The sequence below is a fragment of the Dysidea avara genome, chromosome 7 (assembly GCF_963678975.1).
Source record: "Dysidea avara chromosome 7, odDysAvar1.4, whole genome shotgun sequence".
Classification (NCBI taxonomy): domain Eukaryota; kingdom Metazoa; phylum Porifera; class Demospongiae; order Dictyoceratida; family Dysideidae; genus Dysidea; species Dysidea avara.
The window spans coordinates 23626635-23646600 of NC_089278.1; the positions used below are offsets into that span (position 1 = coordinate 23626635).

The following is a 19966-nucleotide window of genomic DNA, read 5'->3' on the forward strand; positions in this document are numbered from 1 at the left end:
TTTACAGAAGTGCTGATGTTCAGTGAATCTATTGTGATAATGTGCATCGCTTTGCACACCATTTAGATTTGTTATGATCAATAAATAGATTGGCACATTATCATAGTAACTGAGTATTATTTTTTAATCTGAAGCTTAATGACAAATAGCAGTATATCCACTGACAATTATAGTGAAGGTGGGTGTTATTGATTTTGTTTATGTCATGGTATAGTTACCTCATGGATTATGTTGTAGTGTTTTTTTAGTATGCTATACTAGAACTAGAACTAAAAGTAGTTTTAGTACAGCCTTTTCTTTATAGTTCTAGAAACTAGAACTAGAAACTAGAACTAAACTATAATTCCATTGAAATCTATTTTATAAACTGGAGCTATACTAGAAAAGTGTTGTTTTTAAGTTTTTGAACAAGAACTAAACTAATATTAATAGCTTTATAGTACAGTGGACCCTCGCTTATCTGGCCCTCGACTATCTGGCGGTTCAGATTATATGGCCTCAAAATTTTGGGTCACATGTTTGTGAAAAAAATGGTTACAAAAGGAAAGCATACTTGTGTGTCATTGGAAGCTAAGCTTAAAATTATTGATCGCTTGAAGAAAGGAGAAAGTCAGTCTAGTCTTGCAAGCGAATATGGGATTGGAAAATCGACCGTAGGAGGCTTTAAGAAGAATGAAGAGAAGATTAGAGAATTTGCCACAATGATGGAAAGTGTGGACGTGAGCACAAAGAAGTGCAAAGTTATGAGATTTGCTGATGACGATACACTTGACTAAGCCCTTTACCTCTGGTTTGTACAAAAATGAAGCCAGAATCTTCCAGTGAGTGGTCCCATTTTTTGTGAGAAGGCCAGGTTAATAATGCATGGCCTTCACACATACATTACATTATTATTATAATATATCCATAGGTATACAGCACTTACTCCTTACGCTGTAATGCTGCTAGTTCAATTTCATTGTTCAATCTTTGCTTCATATATCCAGTCATTTCAGTTATCTGAACACTGCTTGGTCCCGTTGTGTCCAGATAAGTGAGGTACCAATACTAGAACTAAACTAAAATGTTTAGTACTCAACTACTACTGCAACTGTTGTTTGAGATTTAGCAGGAACCTGATTGGTGAACTGACTATATGGCACATTAAAGCCTGACTGAAGTAAATATGAGATGATATTACCTTTGTAAGAACAAAGGCAACTTTCCATTGCTATCTCGAGTGGCTTGTGACATTTTAACAACCACCACTCCAGTGGAAAGAACTTTTTTTTTCTGATGGAGAGGTGACAAGGGGAAATGAAACTGTGTGACTGAGAAAAACTTAGAGAGATCTTTTTACGTAGAAACAAGTGTATATTATTTAGGTAGGATGTTCTTTGCTTAGGTTCTACTTCATAAAGTGGTATAGGATGATAATTCTAATTAATGACCAATTTTTGTACAAGCAATGAATAAGTATGACAAAGTATATTCTTAGCATCAGTACTGTACTGTACTATAACTAATACTTCAGTACTAAATTGCAGGTACTATAATACTAACTAAAATTGTTTCAGCCATGGATACTAGAACTAGTACAAACTATTAGCTATCGTTTCTAATGCTAGAACCAATTATTGTTTCTAACAAGAATACTAGAACCTAAATTTGTTTTAAACAATAAATACTAGAACTAATACTAACTTTAAATATTTCTGGCAACTGAACTAGAACTAGAACTGTACTAGAACATTATACCTGTACTAGAAAAACACTATTATGTTGCTTTCGTTATGCATTTCCCTACATTTATTCCTGGGAGTGTATGGTATAGCATAGTAATTCTTACCTGGAATAAATCAGAAATATGAGAACCAATAGTTGTAACACACATTAGTATATATCTTTGCTCTACCTCAAATTCACATGATATCTCGTAGTACTTTAATAGTGGCAATACTTATGATAATATGTTATCAATTACAGGAGTTATAGCCAGTTTCTCATCATCCAGTCCCAATGTAAAAGAAGGTGATAATTATACAGTGACTGTTAGTCTTGACAAACCTCCTGGTAGATTGATTGGTTTCATAATTGAAACCATTCCTTTGTCAGCAACAAGTATGTATACGTATGTGTTGAATGGTATAAGTCTGTATAATGTATTATATGAGCAATCATTTTCATAGCCATTCATTATGTAAATTTGTTACAACACAATTTTGAGCAGTGCACACCCCCAGCACTTTTCATGGATTTCATATATGAGCACACATAGGGTAGCATCACTATACAGTAGTTTCCTAGCTATACACACCACACCGCATGTAGTTCTAGTATGTTTCCACATCAATTGTCATGTTAAAGACTGCTTGTACCTGTAATATTGGAAATGTTGAGATATACAACTGAAAGAAACCATATATGTAGATGTACATATGGACCACACTTAGCCAATCAATAGTGCTTTTTCCTGGTCTGTGGGGAACACATTAAGTACATCCCAAGGGATTATGAAGACTTGCATCTTTCCATAAAAAGAATATTGACCAGAAACCAAACTCACAATATCTTGACAGCACCTTGGTGGTATTGGTTGGGTATGCTCTCACTCAAAATTGATAAGTTGCTACAAACTATTTTGTGGAATTTTTTACTAACTACTTAATACCTTCAGCTAAGCATAAGCAGCATAAATCTCAGTAATGGTTAGCCTAGAGGCTAGGGGCTCGATTTTTCACTGTTATATGTTACTTCAGCCTGACAGATGCCTTTTGAAACACCTTAGGATATACAATGCATGCATCATGGACTTACATTTGTCCTTCTTTTCATCCTGCCTCTTTTCACTGGCACTGCAAGGTGTTGATTTGCAGTAGCACACCAATGATTTAAAATAACTCAAAAATGTTACAGCCTGACCACTCAAGTGTATTCCATTCCATCCAGACTGCTGATATTGAGTGTGTTTTTCAGCATTTGGGCCATAAGTCACCTACTACTGATTGTATACTCCATTGCAGAATTTTAACCTGCTTGTAAATAGGTTAAAAGTTTGCAATAGCATGAACATCATATATATAATATTATTGTCATCATATAATATTAAAAGTTTTACAATAGCATGAACATTAACTATATATATGTGATGACATGCAGTGATGATAACTTACCATGTCATTTTTACTATATAGGTAGTGATTTTGAAATTGGACCATTTGAAGTGAATTTTGAATCAAATGATATGTCACGCAATCTGACACTGGAAATCTTCCAAGATTTAATATTTGAACCTGTGGAATCTTTTGAATTACATTTGACAGTTCCTGACCAATACCAACACTTAAAAATAAGCATTGATGCATCTAATGACAATGTTAGAGTCAGGATTAATAGTGATGATGGTATGCAACTGATTAGTGTAGCTATATCACTACCTTGAGCTGAAATTTTAAGGGCTTGGTTTTCAGTGTCATTTTTTGGCAGCTTTCAAAATAATGTTCTCAAAAATTTGTGATATGTGTTTTCTCAATTGAAAACATGTTCGTATATCTTCCTATTTGCACTTCTTTGTTTTGTCACAGAACTGGCCATAAGCTTTGCACAACCATTTTACACTGTGTTTGAGAATGAGTCTACTTTGAGAGTGCAGTTAGAATGTAGTCAACCTCCATACAGAGACATTTCAGTGACAGTGAGACCAACTGCTATCAATGTTACAAGTATGATAGTGTAATTTTCTTGTGCATATAAACAATGCTGGTTTTTGTTTGCAGGAAGAGATCTAGACTTAAGCGATGTTAACACGAAGTTTATGTTGAACGAAACTAAGTCAGAGATTGACATTCGCATTAAAGATGACTCTGATTTAGAATCAGTAGAAGTATTTCAGCTGCGTGTAATTATTCCTAAAGCTATGAGAAGAATTAATGTAGTGAAGGGAGAACTTTTTAGTGCATTGGCTGGAATCATCAGCGATGACAGTAAGTTCTAGTAGGATATATTTATATTGTGGTATATATTATATATATTATCTTCTTTTAGCTGTAACTGTGCAGTTTACTACTAGTACTTTTAATGTCAGTGAGAGCAATGACCATAAACCAGTAACTTTAGCTGTTAGTAGATCAACTGGAATACTTTTTTATGTTGTTGTTAAAGCAGCTTCTCAAACAGCTACAGGTAATATTTACATACAACATGTGCATTTTGACAAGAGGCACATCATGCATTGTTAATGGTTGATAATGTGTGTAAAATGATCACACTGACGCATGAGATTTGTAAAGCTGGGGTATTTTGCTGTTTTGATAGGAGATGATTACCAGGTAGTTGATACACTACTGGTCAATTTCAGTGGAGACTCACTCACTACTGATGTCAACATACCAATAGTAGATGATCAAATATTGGAACGTCCTGAAATGTTTAGTCTTCAGATCAGCATATCACAAGAATCTGCTGACATAGGAATATTATTAGGAGACCATTACACTGCTAATGTGACCATAATAGATAATGATGGTAAAGTTGTCTTAGTACTTTTATGTTTTTAACTAGATCATGTGGTTACTTTTTCATAGAGTTCTCAATACACTTTGATGATGATGTGTACATTATTGGGGAACATCAGTTGGTACTACCAATTACAGTAATTGCTGAGAGACCAGCTTTAGTAGAATATGATGTTTTGGTCCATCCTGTGATAACTGACTCCAATGCTACAGGTATGCATGTGTAGCCATGCATGTTATCATTAAATTCTATTAAAAATTTTACCGTACAGAGTTTTAATTTGGAACATTCAATTAAAGTTTTTAGCTACCATTTTTAAACTCAGTAGCTCTGTTTAGTAGGGTTCTCCCCCTAGTGCCTGCCAAAATGCTGTCATTAAAGAAGCATCATATGTGACCCGATTTGTGAAAAGGGGTCTTCCAGACACATCCAATTGACAACTCATAACTTCAGATAGGAAAAGGCTGTTGACTTGAAATTTGGTCAGTGGTGCACACCAACATCAATTTCAGGTTAATATGTTTGTCTATCACTAAATTATAGTCTTCCACGTTCATAGAATTAGATGTGTGTGGAAGTCCCCTTTTTGCAAATTTGGTCACATATACTATGAAAATCATCTTTATGGAATAGTCTTAGTGTATCTGGTATCAAATCCGATGTTAAACAACAAGACAACAATTACAGAAAGCCAAATATTGAATTTTTTAAAATTCCACAACTCAATTTTAAATTAATTTGCTTGTCTCCTGTCCTCACCATAGTCGTAGGGATAGAGGCCAAACAAAGTAGTGCATGGCCCCTTTCTCACCACAATAGCAAACTCACTTGTGGTATGTGCTTTTTCTGGTTATGATGAGTGTCTCCCTTTTTTGTTTTGCCTTTCCTTTTATCTTCAATTATATGATCATTTTTTCTTCATGCAAGAAAACCATACTGAGGTGTTAATTTCTCTATCAACACTTTCTGCCACAAACTATTTGAAGCATTTATGGTACTGTATGAGGAAGTAGATACCTGTAGCAGCACTTATAAAATGATCGTCACACCCCTTAAGTGATCAGGACTTGCCACCACACGCTTAAATGGCAGAACTTGGTGCTTATGTCCCTTAATAATCTAGTTGCATCCAGTTACAGTTTTGCTATAGAAAAACAAGACTAGAAACCATGCCCCTTAATCTGTTGCATAGCTCACTCAAGATAGCAGTCATGGCCACATGTGTATGTGCTATATATAAAAAAGCAAAAAAAACTATATAATAATACAATTACTTTAAAAATGAAGTAGGTTTCAGCAATAAAAAGTTGAGGGGTAGCCAATGTCTTGGGACTCTCGTACACTATCTGAGAAATCCAATTAGAAATCCATTAAATATTTAGAAATCATAAATCCTGAACTATGTACAAAATAGGTTATTCTTGTTTCTGTCTGTAAATGAGTTCAATTATAGCCGCCGCTCATACAATGATTCAAATCAACAGTAGTGCATTGACAGCAAAGTACACCTGTGCCTCTTCTGAAGTTCCTCTGATCCCATCAGCTCCTCTCTTAGGCGTTTCATGCACAAGCATTAGCATAAACTTGAGGTAAAAAAATCACGATAAAAATTGAAATTAGAATTGCATTGTATTTACTAAAATGTTTTTGACATACTTAAATATTGGCTCTCATACACAATGTTGAGTTTTTGCATGGGTATTGGCTACCCCCTCGTGAAAAGTAGTGAAACAAGAAATATGGATGATGGTAGCTATTACAACATAACTAATTGTTTAAAGTCCCTACTTGGGCATGTTACCACCACCACCTGTTCAATGCTAAAGTAGGGATTTCCCACTAGTATTATAGAAACACTCTTACCTGCCAAGTTCAAAGCATATAATGTTCAAAAATTTTGTGCCCCTCTGACCCCCTTAGGCTGGCATGCTTTACATACTAGTGCACAAACTAAGTTATACTGTCAGTCTACACAATCATCACCTAGATCAAGACACGCGGTAGTGTGTCGTGCGGCCCAAGAAGCCGGCGCGCCACACCGTGAGTTTTACAGGAAGAAAGAAAACGTCATTTCACACTATCGTATCTCAGTGATACCTTATCCGATTGAAACCAAATTTGCTGCAGAGTTGCCCGTCAGCTAGCGGAGTCTACATTCCAAATTTGAAGGAAATCACTCAAGCCATTTCCGAGATACGAGTGGCCAAATTTTCGTGTTTTTTCTTTGTTTTTTTTCTTCTTCGTCTTTTCGCACACTTGCAAAAATTGCTATAAAACGCAAACGCGTACTCCGATCGCCTTGAAATTTGGCACACAGAAGGGGAGTCCAAAGGCGAATCCTAGCATCAAATTTGGTGCAAATCCAATGAATGATTCAGGAGTTATGACCGATTATTCGCATAAAACAAGATCGATTTGTTGTCACGCCTACAGGGTAAACCGCTTCATGGAATGAGCTGAAAATTGCTATGTAGATGGAGTAACCATCATAGGAGTGCCTTTTGGTGGTTGAAAGGAATCGAGATAAAGACCATGGAGATATGACACAAAACCCAACCTGTGTCACAATTACGCGATCGATTTTTACGAATAAAAAAGTATTAGTTTTCACGCCTACTAGGCAAACCGCTTAGAGCAATGAGCTGAAAATCGGTGTATAGCTGGAATAATCTTCATTGAAAGTCCTTGCAGTAGTATAGAAGAATTGGATTACAAACCACTGAGTTATGATTCTAAAGCCAACTCCGTGTAGCAAATGCGAGATCGAGATACTCTAATCGAACAGTCACCCTAATAGAGCATTCAGCTAATTTATTTACCTCATTATAGAATTCTATTACATTACAAGTTATTCTGTAGGGACTTCAGCTGCAAACAGTTAATCTTATAGACAGTTCAGCAAGAAGCAAGTTACGCTGTGGAGAGTTAAACTACAAATATATCACTGTAGAGATTCAGAACATTACAAGTCACACTGAAGAGAGTTCAGCTATAAACAAGTCATGTACCATGTAGAGAATTCAGCTACAATTAAGCCACTCTCTAGAGAATTCAGCTACACACAAGTCACTGTGGAGAGAGTTCAGCTACAAACAAATTACCCTGTAGAGAGATCAGCTACAAACAAAACACTTTGCAGAGGGTTCAGCAACAAATAAATCAACTTGTAGAGAGATCAGCTAGAAACAAATCAACCTGCAGAGAGATCAGCTGCAAACAAATCAGCTTGTAGAGAGATCAGTTACACACAAATCAACCTGTAGAGAGATAAGCTAGAAACAAATAACTCTGTAGAGAGTTCAGCTACAAAAAATCACCCTGTAGAGACATCAGCTAGAAACTAGACACAATGTAAGGAGTTCAGCTACAAGCAATCACCCTGTAGAGAGTTCAGCTATAACAAATCAACCTGCAGAGAGATCAGCTACAAACAAATTACCCTGTAGAGAGATCAGCTAGAAACTAGATACAATGTAAGGAGTTCAGCTACAAACAAATTACCATGTAGAGAGATCAGCTAGAAACTAGACACAATGTAAGGAGTTCAGCTACAAGCAAATCACCCTGTAGAGAGTTCAGCTAAAACAAATCAACCTGCAAAGAGATCAGCTACAAACAAATCACCTTATAGAGAGTTCAGCTACAAACAAATTACCCTGTAGTGAGATCGGCTAAAAAATCAACCTGCAGAAAGATCAGCTACACACAAATCAACTTGTAGAGAGATCAGCTACAAACAAATCACCCTGTAGAGAGATCAGCTAGAAACTAGACACAATGCAAGGAGTTCAGCTACAAGTAAATGACCCTTTAGTGAGTTCAGCTACAAACAAATCAACCTGCAGTGAGATCACCTACAAAAACGCACCTTGTACAGAGTTCAGTTACAAACAAATTACCCTGTAGAGAGATCAGGTAGAAGAATTCATCTTGTAGAGAGTTCAGCAACAAAGAAACTACCATGTAGAGAGTTCAGTTACAAACAAATCACCCTGTAGAAAATTAGTTACAAACAAATCACCCATTAGAAAGATCAGCTAGAAGAGGTCACCTTGTAGAGAGTTCAGCTACAAAGAAACCACCACATAAAGAGTTCAGCTGCAAATAGATCACCTGTAGAGAGTTCAGCTACAAACAAATCCCTCTGTAGAGGGATCAGCTAGAAGAAGTCACCTTGTAGAGAGTTCAGCTACAAAGAAACCATCATGTAGAGAGTTCAGCTACAAACAAATCACCCTGTAGAGAGATCAGCTAGAAGAAGTTACCTTGTAGATAGTTCAGCTACAAACAATTCACCCTGTCGAAAGATCAGCTAGAAAAAGTCACCTTGTAGAGTGTTCATGGTCAGTTACAAAGAAACCATCATGTAGAGAGTTTAGCTGCAAACAAATCACCTGTAGAGAGTTCAGCTGGAAACAAATCACCCAGTAGAGAGATCAGCTGGAAGAAGTCACCTTGTAGAGAGTTCAGCTACAAAGAAACCATCATATAGAGAGTTCAACTGCAAACAAATCACCCTGTAGAGAGTTCAGCTACAAAAAAATCACCCTGTAGAGAGTTCAGCTAGACAAAGTAACCTTATAGAGAGTTCAGCTACAAAGAAACCATCATGTAGAGAATTCAGATACAAAGAAACCACCATGTAGAGAGTTTAGCTACAAACAAGTCACCTGTAGAGAGTTCAGCTAGAAACAAATCACCCTGTAGAGAGACCAGCTAGAAGAGGTCACCTTGTAGAGAGTTCAGCTACAAAAAGAAACCATCCTGTATATAGTTCAGCTACATTTCAAGTGACCCAGTTGAGAGATCAGCTGCAAAAAAAATATCCTGTGGGGAATAATGGGCATGTAATAATTATCTAATCCAAAACAGCCAAGCTGTAAAAAAAGGGTGCGGCCCTCAGAAAGGCTATGGTGAAAAAAGATGTGAAATCCAAGGTGGCGGCCAAGAAATGGCTGTGATGGTAGGTTAATGGTAAAAATTTTAATAACGACAATTCAAGTGAATTTTTGTGCCGCTTCACAAAATTTACCTAAATTGTCATTATTAAAATTTTTACCATTAACCTACCATCACAGCCATTTCTTGGCCGCCACCTTGGATTTCACATCTTTTTTCACCATAGCCTTTCTGAGGGCCGCACCCTTTTTTTACAGCTTGGCTGTTTTGGATTAGATTTCATTTCTTTTTGTATTTGTATACCCCAAAGCCGGCCTATGGCCAGCTTTGGGACTTTTTTAACCTATGTTTTTTTCTTTACTACAGGAAGAAGAAAAGATGAAGTAAATGTACTTTAAATAGTTTATCAGTAAATTTACAAATTTTATATACTGTATAATACATATGTGACCGGATTTGCGAAATGGGGTCTTCCACACACATCCAATTTGCCAACTTTGACAATTGATAACTTCAGATTGGAAAGAGCTATTGCCTTGAATTTTGGGCAGTGGTGAGCACCACTATAGCTGAATACATGGTGAAATGTTCAGGTTAATATGTTACTTGAACACTGAGTTATGGTCTCCAACGTTTACAGAATTGGATGTGTGTGGAAGACCCCTTTTCGCAAATCCGGTCACATAATATTATATTGATTACAGAAATCTCCATGGTGGTTTCTTTGTAACTGAACACTCTACAAGGTGACTTCTTCTAATTGCTCTCTCTACAGGGTGAATTGTTTGTAGCTGAACGATCTACAAGGTAACTTCTCCTAGCTGATCTCTCTACAGGGTGATGTGTTTGTAGCTGAATTCTGTATAGGTGATTTGTTTGCAGCTGAGCTCTTTACTGAATGGTTTCTTTGTAGCTGAACTCTCTAAAAAGTAACTTCTTCGAACTGATCTTTCTACAGGGCAATTTGTTTCTGGCAGAATTTTCTACAGGGTGATTTCTTTGCAGCTGAACTCTCTACATGGTGGTTTCTTTGTAGCTGAACTCTCTACAAGGTAATTTCTTCTAGCTGATCTCTCTACGGGGAGATTTGTTTGTAGCTGAACTATCTACAAGGTAACTTCTTATAGCTGATCTCTCTACAGGGTGATTTGTTCGTAGTTGAATTCTGTACAGGTGATTTGTTTGCAGCTGAGCTCTTTACAAAATGGTTTCTTTGTAGCTGAACTTTCTCCAAGGTAACTTCTTCTAACTGATCTTTCTACAGGGTGATTTGTTTGTAGCTGAACTATCTACAAGGTAATTTCTTCTAGCTGATCTCTCTACAGGGTGATTTGTTTGTAACTGAATTCTGTACAAGTGATTTGTTTGCAGCTGAGCTCTTTACAGAATGGTTTCTTTGTAGCTGAACTCTCTACAGGGTGATTTGTTTGTAGCTGAAATCCCTACAAGGTAACTTCTTCTAGCTGATCTTTCTACAGGGCGATTTGTTTGTAGCTGAGTTCTCTACAGGGTGTTTGTTTGCAGCTGAATTCTATACATGGTGGTTTCTTTATAGCTGAACTCTCTACAAGGTGACTTCTTCTAGCTGATCTCTCTACAGGGTGATTTGTTTGTAGCTGAACTCTCTACAGGTGATTTGTTTGTAGCTGAACTCTCTACAAGGCGATACTTCTAGGTGATCTCTCTACAGGATTCCTTGTTTCTAACTGAAGTCTCAACAGCGTGATCTGTTCATAGCTGAACTTTCTACTGGGTGATTTGTTTGCAGCTGAACTCTCTAAATGGTGGTTTCTTTGTAGCTGAACTCTCTACAATGTGACTTCTTCTAGCTGAAGTCTCTACAAGGTGACTTGTTTCTAGCTGATCTCTCTACAGGGTGACTTGTTTCTAGCTGAACTCTCTACAGGTGATTTGTTTGTAGCTGAACTCTCTACATGGTGGTTTCGTTGTAGCTGAACTCTCTACAAGGTAACTTCTTCTAGCTGATCTTTTTACACTGCATATTTGTTTGTAGCTGAATTCTCTACAGGGTGATTTGTTTGCAGCTGAACTCTCTACATGGGAGTTTCATTGTAGCTGAACTCTCTACAATGTGACTTCTTCTAGCTGAACTCTCTACAGGGTGACTTGTTTCTAGCTGAACTCTCTGTAGGTGATTTGTTTGCAGCTGAACTCTCTACATGGTGGTTTCTTTGTAGCTGAACTCTCTACAAGGTAACTTCTTCTAGCCGATCTTTCTACAAGGTGATTGAGTTTTTTGCAGCTGAACTCTTTACATAGTGGTTGCTTTGTAGCTGAACTCTTTACATGGTGGTTGCTTTGTAGCTGAACTCTCTAAAAGGTGACTTCTTCTAGCTGAACTCTCTACAGGGTGACTTGTTTTTAGCTGATCTCTCTACAGGGTGACTTGTTTCTAGCTGAACTCTCTACAGGTGATTTGTTTGCAGCTGAACTCTCTACATGGTGGTTTCTTTGTAGCTGAACTCTCTACAAGGTAACTTCTAGCTGATCTTTCTACAGGGTGATTTGTTTGTAGCTGAATTCTCTACAGGGTGATTTATTTGCAGCTTAACTCTCTACAAGGTGACTTCTTCTAGCTGAACTCTCAACAGAGTGATTGATTTTTTTTGCAGCTGAACTCTCTACATGGTGGTTTCTTTGTAACTGAACTCTCTACAGGGTGATTTGTTTGTAGCTGAACTCTCTACAGGGTGATCTGTTCATAGCTGAACTCCCTATAAGGTAACTTCTTCTAGCTAATCTTTCTACAGGGCGATTTGTTTGTAGCTGAGTTCTCTACAGAGTGATTTGTTTGCAGCTGAACTCTACATGGTAGTTTTTTTGTAGCTCTACAATGTGACTTCTTCTAGCTGAACTCTCTACAAGGTGACTTGTTTCTAGCTGATCTCTCTACAGGGTGACTTGTTTCTAGCTGAACTCTCTACAGGTGATTTGTTTGCAGCTGAACTGTCTACATGGTTTATTTCTTTGTAACTGAACTCCCTGCAAGGTGACTTCTTCTAGCTGATCTCTCTACAGGGAGATTTGTTTGTAGCTTAACTCTCTACAGGTGATTTGTTTGCAGCTGAACTCTCTACATGATGGTTTCTTTGTAGCTGAACTCTCTACAAGGTAATTTCTTCTAGCTTATCTCTCTACAGGCCGATTTGTTTGTAGCTGAACTCTCTACATGATGGTTTCTTTGTAGCTGAACTCTCTACAAGGTGATTTCTTCTATAGCTGATCTTTCTACAGGGTGATTTGTTTGTACCTGAACTATCTACATGATGGTTTCTTTGTAGCTGAACTCTCTACAAGGTAACTTCTTCTAGCTGATCTCTCTACAGGACAATTTGTTTGTAGCTGAACTCTCTACAAGGTAACTTCTTCTAGCTGATCTCTTTACAGGGTGAATTGTTTGTAGCTGAACGATCTACAAGGTAACTTCTTCTAACTGATCTCTCTACAGGGTGATTTGTCGGTAGCGGAACTCTCTACAAGGTGATTTCTTCTAGCTGATCTTTCTACAGGGTGATTTGTTTGTAGCAGAACTCTCTACAAGGAAACTTCTTCTAGCTGATCTCTCTACAGGGAGATTTGTTTGTAGCTGAACTCTCTATACATGATTTGTTTGTGGCTGAATTCTCTACATGATGGTTTCTTTGTAGCTGAACTCTCTACAAGGTAACTTCTTCTAGCTGATCTCTTTACAGGGTGAATTGTTTGTAGCTGAACGATCTACAAGGTAACTTCTTCTAACTGATCTCTCTACAGGGTGATTTGTCTGTAGCTGAACTCTCTACAAGGAAACCTCTTTTAACTGAGCTCTGTACAGGGTGAATTGTTTGTAGCTGAACTATCTACAAGGTAACTTCTTCTAGCTGATCTCTCTACAGGATGATTTGTTTGTAGCTGAACTATCTACAAGGTAACTTCTTCTAGCTGATCTCTCTACAGGGTGATTTGTTTGTAGCTGAATTCTGTATAGGTGATTTGTTTGCAGCTGAGCTCTTTACAGAATGGTTTCTTTGTAGCTGAACTCTCTACAAGGTAACTTCTTCTAGCTGATGTATCTACAGGGTGATTTGTTTGTAGCTGAACTATCTACAAGGTAACTTCTTCTAGCTGATCTCTCTACAGGATGATTTGTTTGTAGCTGAACTATCTACAAGGTAACTTCTTCTAGCTGATCTCTCTACAGGGTGATTTGTTTGTAGCTGAATTCTGTATAGGTGATTTGTTTGCAGCTGAGCTCTTTACAGAATGGTTTCTTTGTAGCTGAAATCTCTACAAGGTGAATTCTTCTAGCTGATCTTTCTACAGGGTGATTTGTTTGTAGCTGAACTTTCTACAAGGAAACTTCTTCTAACTGATCTCTGTACAGAGTGAATTGTTTGTAGCTGAACCGTCTACAAGGTAACTTCTTCTAGCTGATCTCTCTACAGGGTGATTTGTTTGTAGCTGAATTCTGTACAGGTGATTTGTTTGCAGCTGAGCTCTTTACAGAATGGTTTCTTTGTAGCTGAACTCTCTACAAGGTAACTTCTTCTAGCTGATGTATCTACAGGGTCAATAGTTTGTAGCTGAATTCTCTACATGGTGGTTTCTTTGTAACTGAACTATCTATAAGGTGACACATCTTCTAGCTGATCTTTCAACAGGGTGATTTGTTTGTAACTGAACTCTCTACAAGAAGACTTCTTCTAACTGATGTCTGAACAGGGTGAATTGTTTGTGGCTGAACTCTCTACAGGGTGATTTGTTTGTAGCTGATCTCTATACAGGTTACTTATTTCTAACTGATCTCTTTTCAGGGTGACTGCTCTATTAGGATGACTGCTCTATTAGAGTATCTCGATCTCGCACTTGCTACACCAAGTTGGATTTCGTGTTATAACTCCGTGGCTTTAAGTCTGATTCTTCTACACCATTGAAGAGCCTTTCTAAGATGATAACTCCATCTGTACAGCGATTTTCAAAGCATTACCCCAAGTAGTTTATCTGGTAGGCGTGGCAAGCATAATAATAATAATAATAATAATAATAAATTAGCTAATCTCGATTGCGTAATTGTTACACACTGTTGATTTTTTCGCTGTATCTTCCTGGTTTTTAGCTCGATTTCTTTCAAACCGCAAAAGGTTTGAGGTTCAATAGTTAACCTATTCACCCACCGATTTTCAGCTTCTTCCCATACGCGGTTTACCCTGTAGGCGTGACAACATATTGGTGTTATTTTTCGTGCATAATCGCTCATAACTCTTTGCCTGTTTATGGTATTCCAGCCAAAGTTGGTACCGAGATGCGCCTTTATACCCCCCTTCTGTGTGCCAAATTTCAAGGCAATCGGATAACGCGTTCGTGTTTTATAGCAGTTTTTGTAAGTGTGCGAAAAGAGGAAGAAAAATAAGAAGAAAAAAAACACGAAGAAACTAAGCCAATTTTTGAAGTCGCATATCTCAGGAATTCCTGAAGTGATTTCGCTCAAATTTGGAATGTGGAGTGCTGAAGTTGGAGGGAATGTACACAGCAAAATTTGTCTTGTTTCATCAAGGCAGCACAGAGCTACGGAGGTGCGAAAATTGCGTTTTCTTTCTTCCTGTCAATATACTCACGGGGTTGCGCGCCGGCTTCTTGGGCCGCACGACACACTACCGTGTGTCTTGATATGTATATAATTTGTAACCCCATCTTTTCTTCTTCCTGTGGTAAAGAAAAAAACACATGGGTTAAAAAAGCCTTGCAGTATACAAATACAAAAAGAAGTGATATCTAATCAAAAACAGCCAAGCTTTAAAAAAAGGTGCGGCCCCCAAAAGGCCATGGTGGAAAAAGATGTGAAATCCAAGGTGGCGACCAAGAAATGGCTGTGATGGTAGGTTAATGGTAAAAATTTTAATGACGACAATTCAGGTGAATTTTGTGCCGCTTGGTCTTGGCACCAAATTCACCTGAATTGTCGTTATTAAAATTTTTACCATTAACCTACCATCACAGCCATTTCTTGGCCGCCACCTTGGATTTCACATCTTTTTTCACCATGGCCTTTTTTGGGGGCCGCACCTTTTTTTTACAGCTTGGCTGTTTTTGATTAGATATAGTGTTATCTTACAAGTTTTTGCAATTGAATTCGTCGCCTTTGCGATTGAATTCGTCCCGTTTGCAATTGAATTCGTCGGTATTGCAATTGAATTCGTCCCGTTTGCAATTGAATTCGTCGGTTTTGCAATTGAATTCGTCGGTTTTGCAGTTGAATTAGTCAGTTTTGCAATAGAATTCGTCGCGTTTGCATTACAATTCGTCAAACAAAACGGCTCCAAGAAACCAACCCGTTCATTACGAGATGAACTATTTATGCCTTGGAGAGTTACACTTGAGACACTAGAAGGTAATTGAAGCTGGTAGTACGCAAAGTTGATAGCTGTCTGACAAGTTAATTAACTTGCTCGCGAGTGACCACACCCATCGCGAATGGCGTAGTAGAGTTTGGAATGTTGCTGGATAGGCTGTAGAAGAAGAATTATTACCTTATAAAGAGTTGTTTACTACCGTTGTACTTGAACAAGTTCTTGTAGCAGCTGCTACATCATGTTTTCGTGTTTGCTCCAGCTGCCATTCTTGTTACGGACGAATTTAACTGCAAAAGCGACGAATTCAATTGCAAAAGCGACGAATTCAATTGCAAACGGGACGAATTCAATTGCAAAACCGACGAATTCAATTGCAAAACCGACGAATTCAATTGCAAACGGGATGAATTCAATTGCAACAGCGATGAACTCAATTGCAAACGGGACGAATTCAATTGCAAAGTCGCCGAATTCAATTGCAAAAACCTGTAAAACATTTGACTACATCCCTGAATGTGCAACCCCTCTAAAAGTTGTTTCCTTCCCCCTACATTTTGGTAGTTAGTGTTAAGATCATTTGTGAGAAAACTGGTCTTATCGCCCATGTCAGCAGATTCGATTTTTCACCCAGGACACAAAACTACATGAATAAACTAACTAATTCCACAATCAAGACTTGAGTGGTCTGGTTTTGCTGGCTGCTTTTTCCAAGCCCAGTGGCAATCAGTGGCGTAGCCAAACCCGGGCAAGCCAGGGCATTGCCCGGGCATCAGACTTCTTTGCCCCACCATCAGCTCCTAGAGTAATTATAAAGACGTGGGCTGGATAGCTCAAGATTTTGCTAAAGTTACTTAACTAGTCACTGCACAACTTATACAACATTCACCGTGCCATTTTCGCCGATGGTTTCCTTCTTTTTGGCTAAACAGAGATGGGGTTATCCAAGGGATTTTCCCAACGAGTAACTTGATTGTGCACAAATAGAAGAGGCAATAAATAGAAGCAAGATCACGTGATTACAAAAAACCGCGTAGCATTGTGGCAAGGAGTGAAGGACAAAGAATTGGTTTAACTATAGTGGGCTGGACGGTTTACATTTGGATTAAGTGATCACGGTAGCTATTGGTGTGGTCAAAACTCGGGAGGCAAAGCAGTCTAAAGGTATTTGTGAAATTAGCACCCATCTATCCGTGTGGATACTGCTCAGTTCAAACGGTATGGAGTACTTGTTCAGTCAGCAATTCTTTTCTTTTTGTTTCCACTTTTCTAGGCTAACAACTAGTGGCAGAGCATAGTCATCACGTGATAGAGCGCCTCGTGCTTTAATTCAAGAATCTTTGTAGTCTGGTATTAAGACACATGTAGCTAGATGTATGTAATATGTTAGAAGGTCAATAGCTAGCTAGGCGTTCGCTTCTATTAGGGTGATATTAGTCATCTTGCATACAGTAGTGTAGGATGATACATAAAGCATTTTAAAAATATTATATTGATGTCCATATGAAGATGGGCATGTGTACGTGTGTTGCATGGGAAATGGCTTGCCCACCCATTGCCCAGGCATGGCGAAAAGTCTGGCTACGCCACTGGTGGCAATCCATATGTGCGGTGTGGGGCCTTAATAGAGCTCTGGTCAGCCTGAGGATGACTGTATGTGGCTGTACAGCTCTGTGATGTTGAATAAGTACCTCTGCTGTGAATTTCCGTTCATTTTAGCCAATTTTGAGACTTGAATGGCCCAAAACGTGGCCTAATTCATCCCTACACCTTCCTTTTCAATTTTTGTACACCATCTTGCCCCCCTTCCAGGACCCCCACCTCTCACCCCTTTTGCAGCTCGCCTGATACAGTCAACATTGGTTTAAAAACTATTTAAAATGGCGGGAAACTTAGTTGTTGGTTACTTGCACAGTGGATGCTCTGGAAGGTAAGGAGTTGATGTAAAACATGCGAAGATTTGGTACACATAGCTTCCACCATTGGCAAGCTACAACACACTAAATACTTAAAACTGACGTTTCTCGATACTTTTAAATAGGTGATAAGACCGATTTTCCCAGACTGGGTCACATTTGTGCTGTATCCATCATAAACATAGTGTTCAACTATTGGTACTTACTATGTTACAGATACAGTGCAAATGTTTTATGTTATTAGGTGGTGATCTAAACACTTCAGTGCTGACAGCTCATTTTGGTCCTAATGACACTAACAGTACAGTACATATCATCATTACTAATGATGCAGTGGTAGAGCCAAGGGAAGCATTCAGGATATTATTATCTCTTCCAGTTGATTCCATAGAACTTGGTGTTCTCATTGGTGACCCAGCCAATGCTGTTGTGGTGATATTAGATGATGACAGTGAGTGACTTCAACTTTAAATTTTTACTGTTCTCTTTTGTATTCTTAGACCTTCATGTGTTCTTTAGACACTTGAAGTATACAACAGTTGAAAATTCTACAATACTGAGTGTTGAAATAGAAGCCAGTAAACCAGCTGGCATCACCTTCAGTGTTTCTGTAGTGCCACAATTGTTCATTAACAAAACTGGTATGTTGTGAACCAAAATTTAATGTATATTCCACAAGCAAGTTAAGTGATAAAAAAGTATTGTGAAATCAAAAGGTGGAAATGGCTGCAATGATGGTAATGCCAATCATTTTTTAAAATTGACTTGGTTGCTTTGATATAGATATTATTTCTTATTGTAGCTTTGGAGCTTCCTTTGTGTGTGACATGCTATGTGTCTATTTGAATCATTGCTGTTGTTTATAATTTAGCTACTGTATAATAATTATTGCCACTTTATTTGTAGCTAACTGAAAACTCTACAGGGCAAGTTGTAATGTTGCTGAACTCTCACTTGTAATGTAGCTACACTATCTACAGGGTGACTTGTAACATAAGCTGAACTCTAGGGTGGTTTCACTTGTTTGCTCTACAGGGTAACTTGCTTGTTGCTGAACTCTCTGACTTGTCATTTAGCTGAATGCTTTACAGGGTGACTTGCTTGTCTCTCAGTGTGACGTTGCTGAACTCTCTACATGGCAGACTTGTAATGTAGCTGAACGCTTTACAGGGTAATTTGTTTGTAGCTGAACTCTCTGCAGAGTGGCTTGTTACTTTGCTGAATGCTCTAGTAGGTTTATAGGTGACCTGAATGCTGAATGTTCTAATAGGGTGACTGTAGTATTAGAGTATCTTGATTGGATACTGGTTACTTATAGTTGGTATTCAACTCAGTGACTTTTAATCTCAACAACTGAAAGGGTGTATTGCCTATCTACATACCACTTTTCAGCTTGTTCCTTTAAGCAGTTTGTTTGATAGGCGTGACAACACATTGTATTTATTCACAACCTAGATCATGCATCTGTTACATTTGCAATCTGTACAAAATTGGAGTATCAATGTGCAGTATTATGCTCTTATTGTCCTGTAAAATGAACTAAAGCATGTGTGAGTCATTAAAAATTTTTTAAAGTAACTGAAAAGAATAGGAAAAATACAAAGAAAATTAGACAAAAACGTTTTGAAGGCATATATCTTAGTTATGGTTGGGAGAATTCAGCTCAAATTTAGAATAGTCATTGCCCTATTCTGAGATAGTTTATGGTTAGTGTCCATTCTGAGATACGGACATGTGAAGATGTCTTTTCTTGGTTTGTGTATAACACACTTGTCTGTTGTACCCACACCAGCTGTACTTGGCTGCATGACACACTATCACATATCTTGCTGCCAACTATATCAAGACACACAGTAGTGTGTCGTGCGGCCCAAGAAGCCGGCGTGCAATACCCGTGAGTATATTGACAGGAAGAAAGAAAACGCAATTGTCGCACCTCCGTAGCTCTGTGCTGCCTTGATGAAACAAGACGAGTTTTGCTGTGGACACTCCCTCTACCTTCAGCACTCCACATTCCAAATTAGAACGAAATCGCTTCAAGCGTTCCCGAGATATGCGACTTCACAAATTGGCTTAGTTTCTTCCCTTTTTTTTTCTTATTTTACTTCCTCTTTTCGCACACTTACAAAAACTGCTATAAAACGCAAACGCCATATCCGATTGCTTTGAAATTTGGCACACAGAGGGGGGTATAAAGGCGCATCTAGGTACCAACTTTGGCTGGAATACGATAAACAGGCAAAGAGTTATGAGTGATTATTCACGAAAAATAACACCAATATGTTGTCACGCGTACAGGTTAAACCGCGT

General features: G+C 38.1%; 1 protein-coding gene across 1 annotated transcript in view; it reads left to right on the forward strand.

Annotated features, from left to right (window-relative positions):
* The window catches only part of LOC136261107 (adhesion G-protein coupled receptor V1-like), a 76180-nt gene that overhangs the window by 23545 nt on the left and 32669 nt on the right, over positions 1–19966 (forward strand). Inside the window, exons 49-57 of the mRNA XM_066055075.1 lie at positions 1966–2100; positions 3174–3383; positions 3564–3701; positions 3756–3962; positions 4024–4161; positions 4294–4503; positions 4563–4706; positions 17901–18107; positions 18157–18297. Of these exons, the coding sequence (XP_065911147.1) occupies positions 1966–2100; positions 3174–3383; positions 3564–3701; positions 3756–3962; positions 4024–4161; positions 4294–4503; positions 4563–4706; positions 17901–18107; positions 18157–18297 (1530 nt within the window). The remainder of the gene's footprint in view (positions 1–1965; positions 2101–3173; positions 3384–3563; positions 3702–3755; positions 3963–4023; positions 4162–4293; positions 4504–4562; positions 4707–17900; positions 18108–18156; positions 18298–19966) is intronic.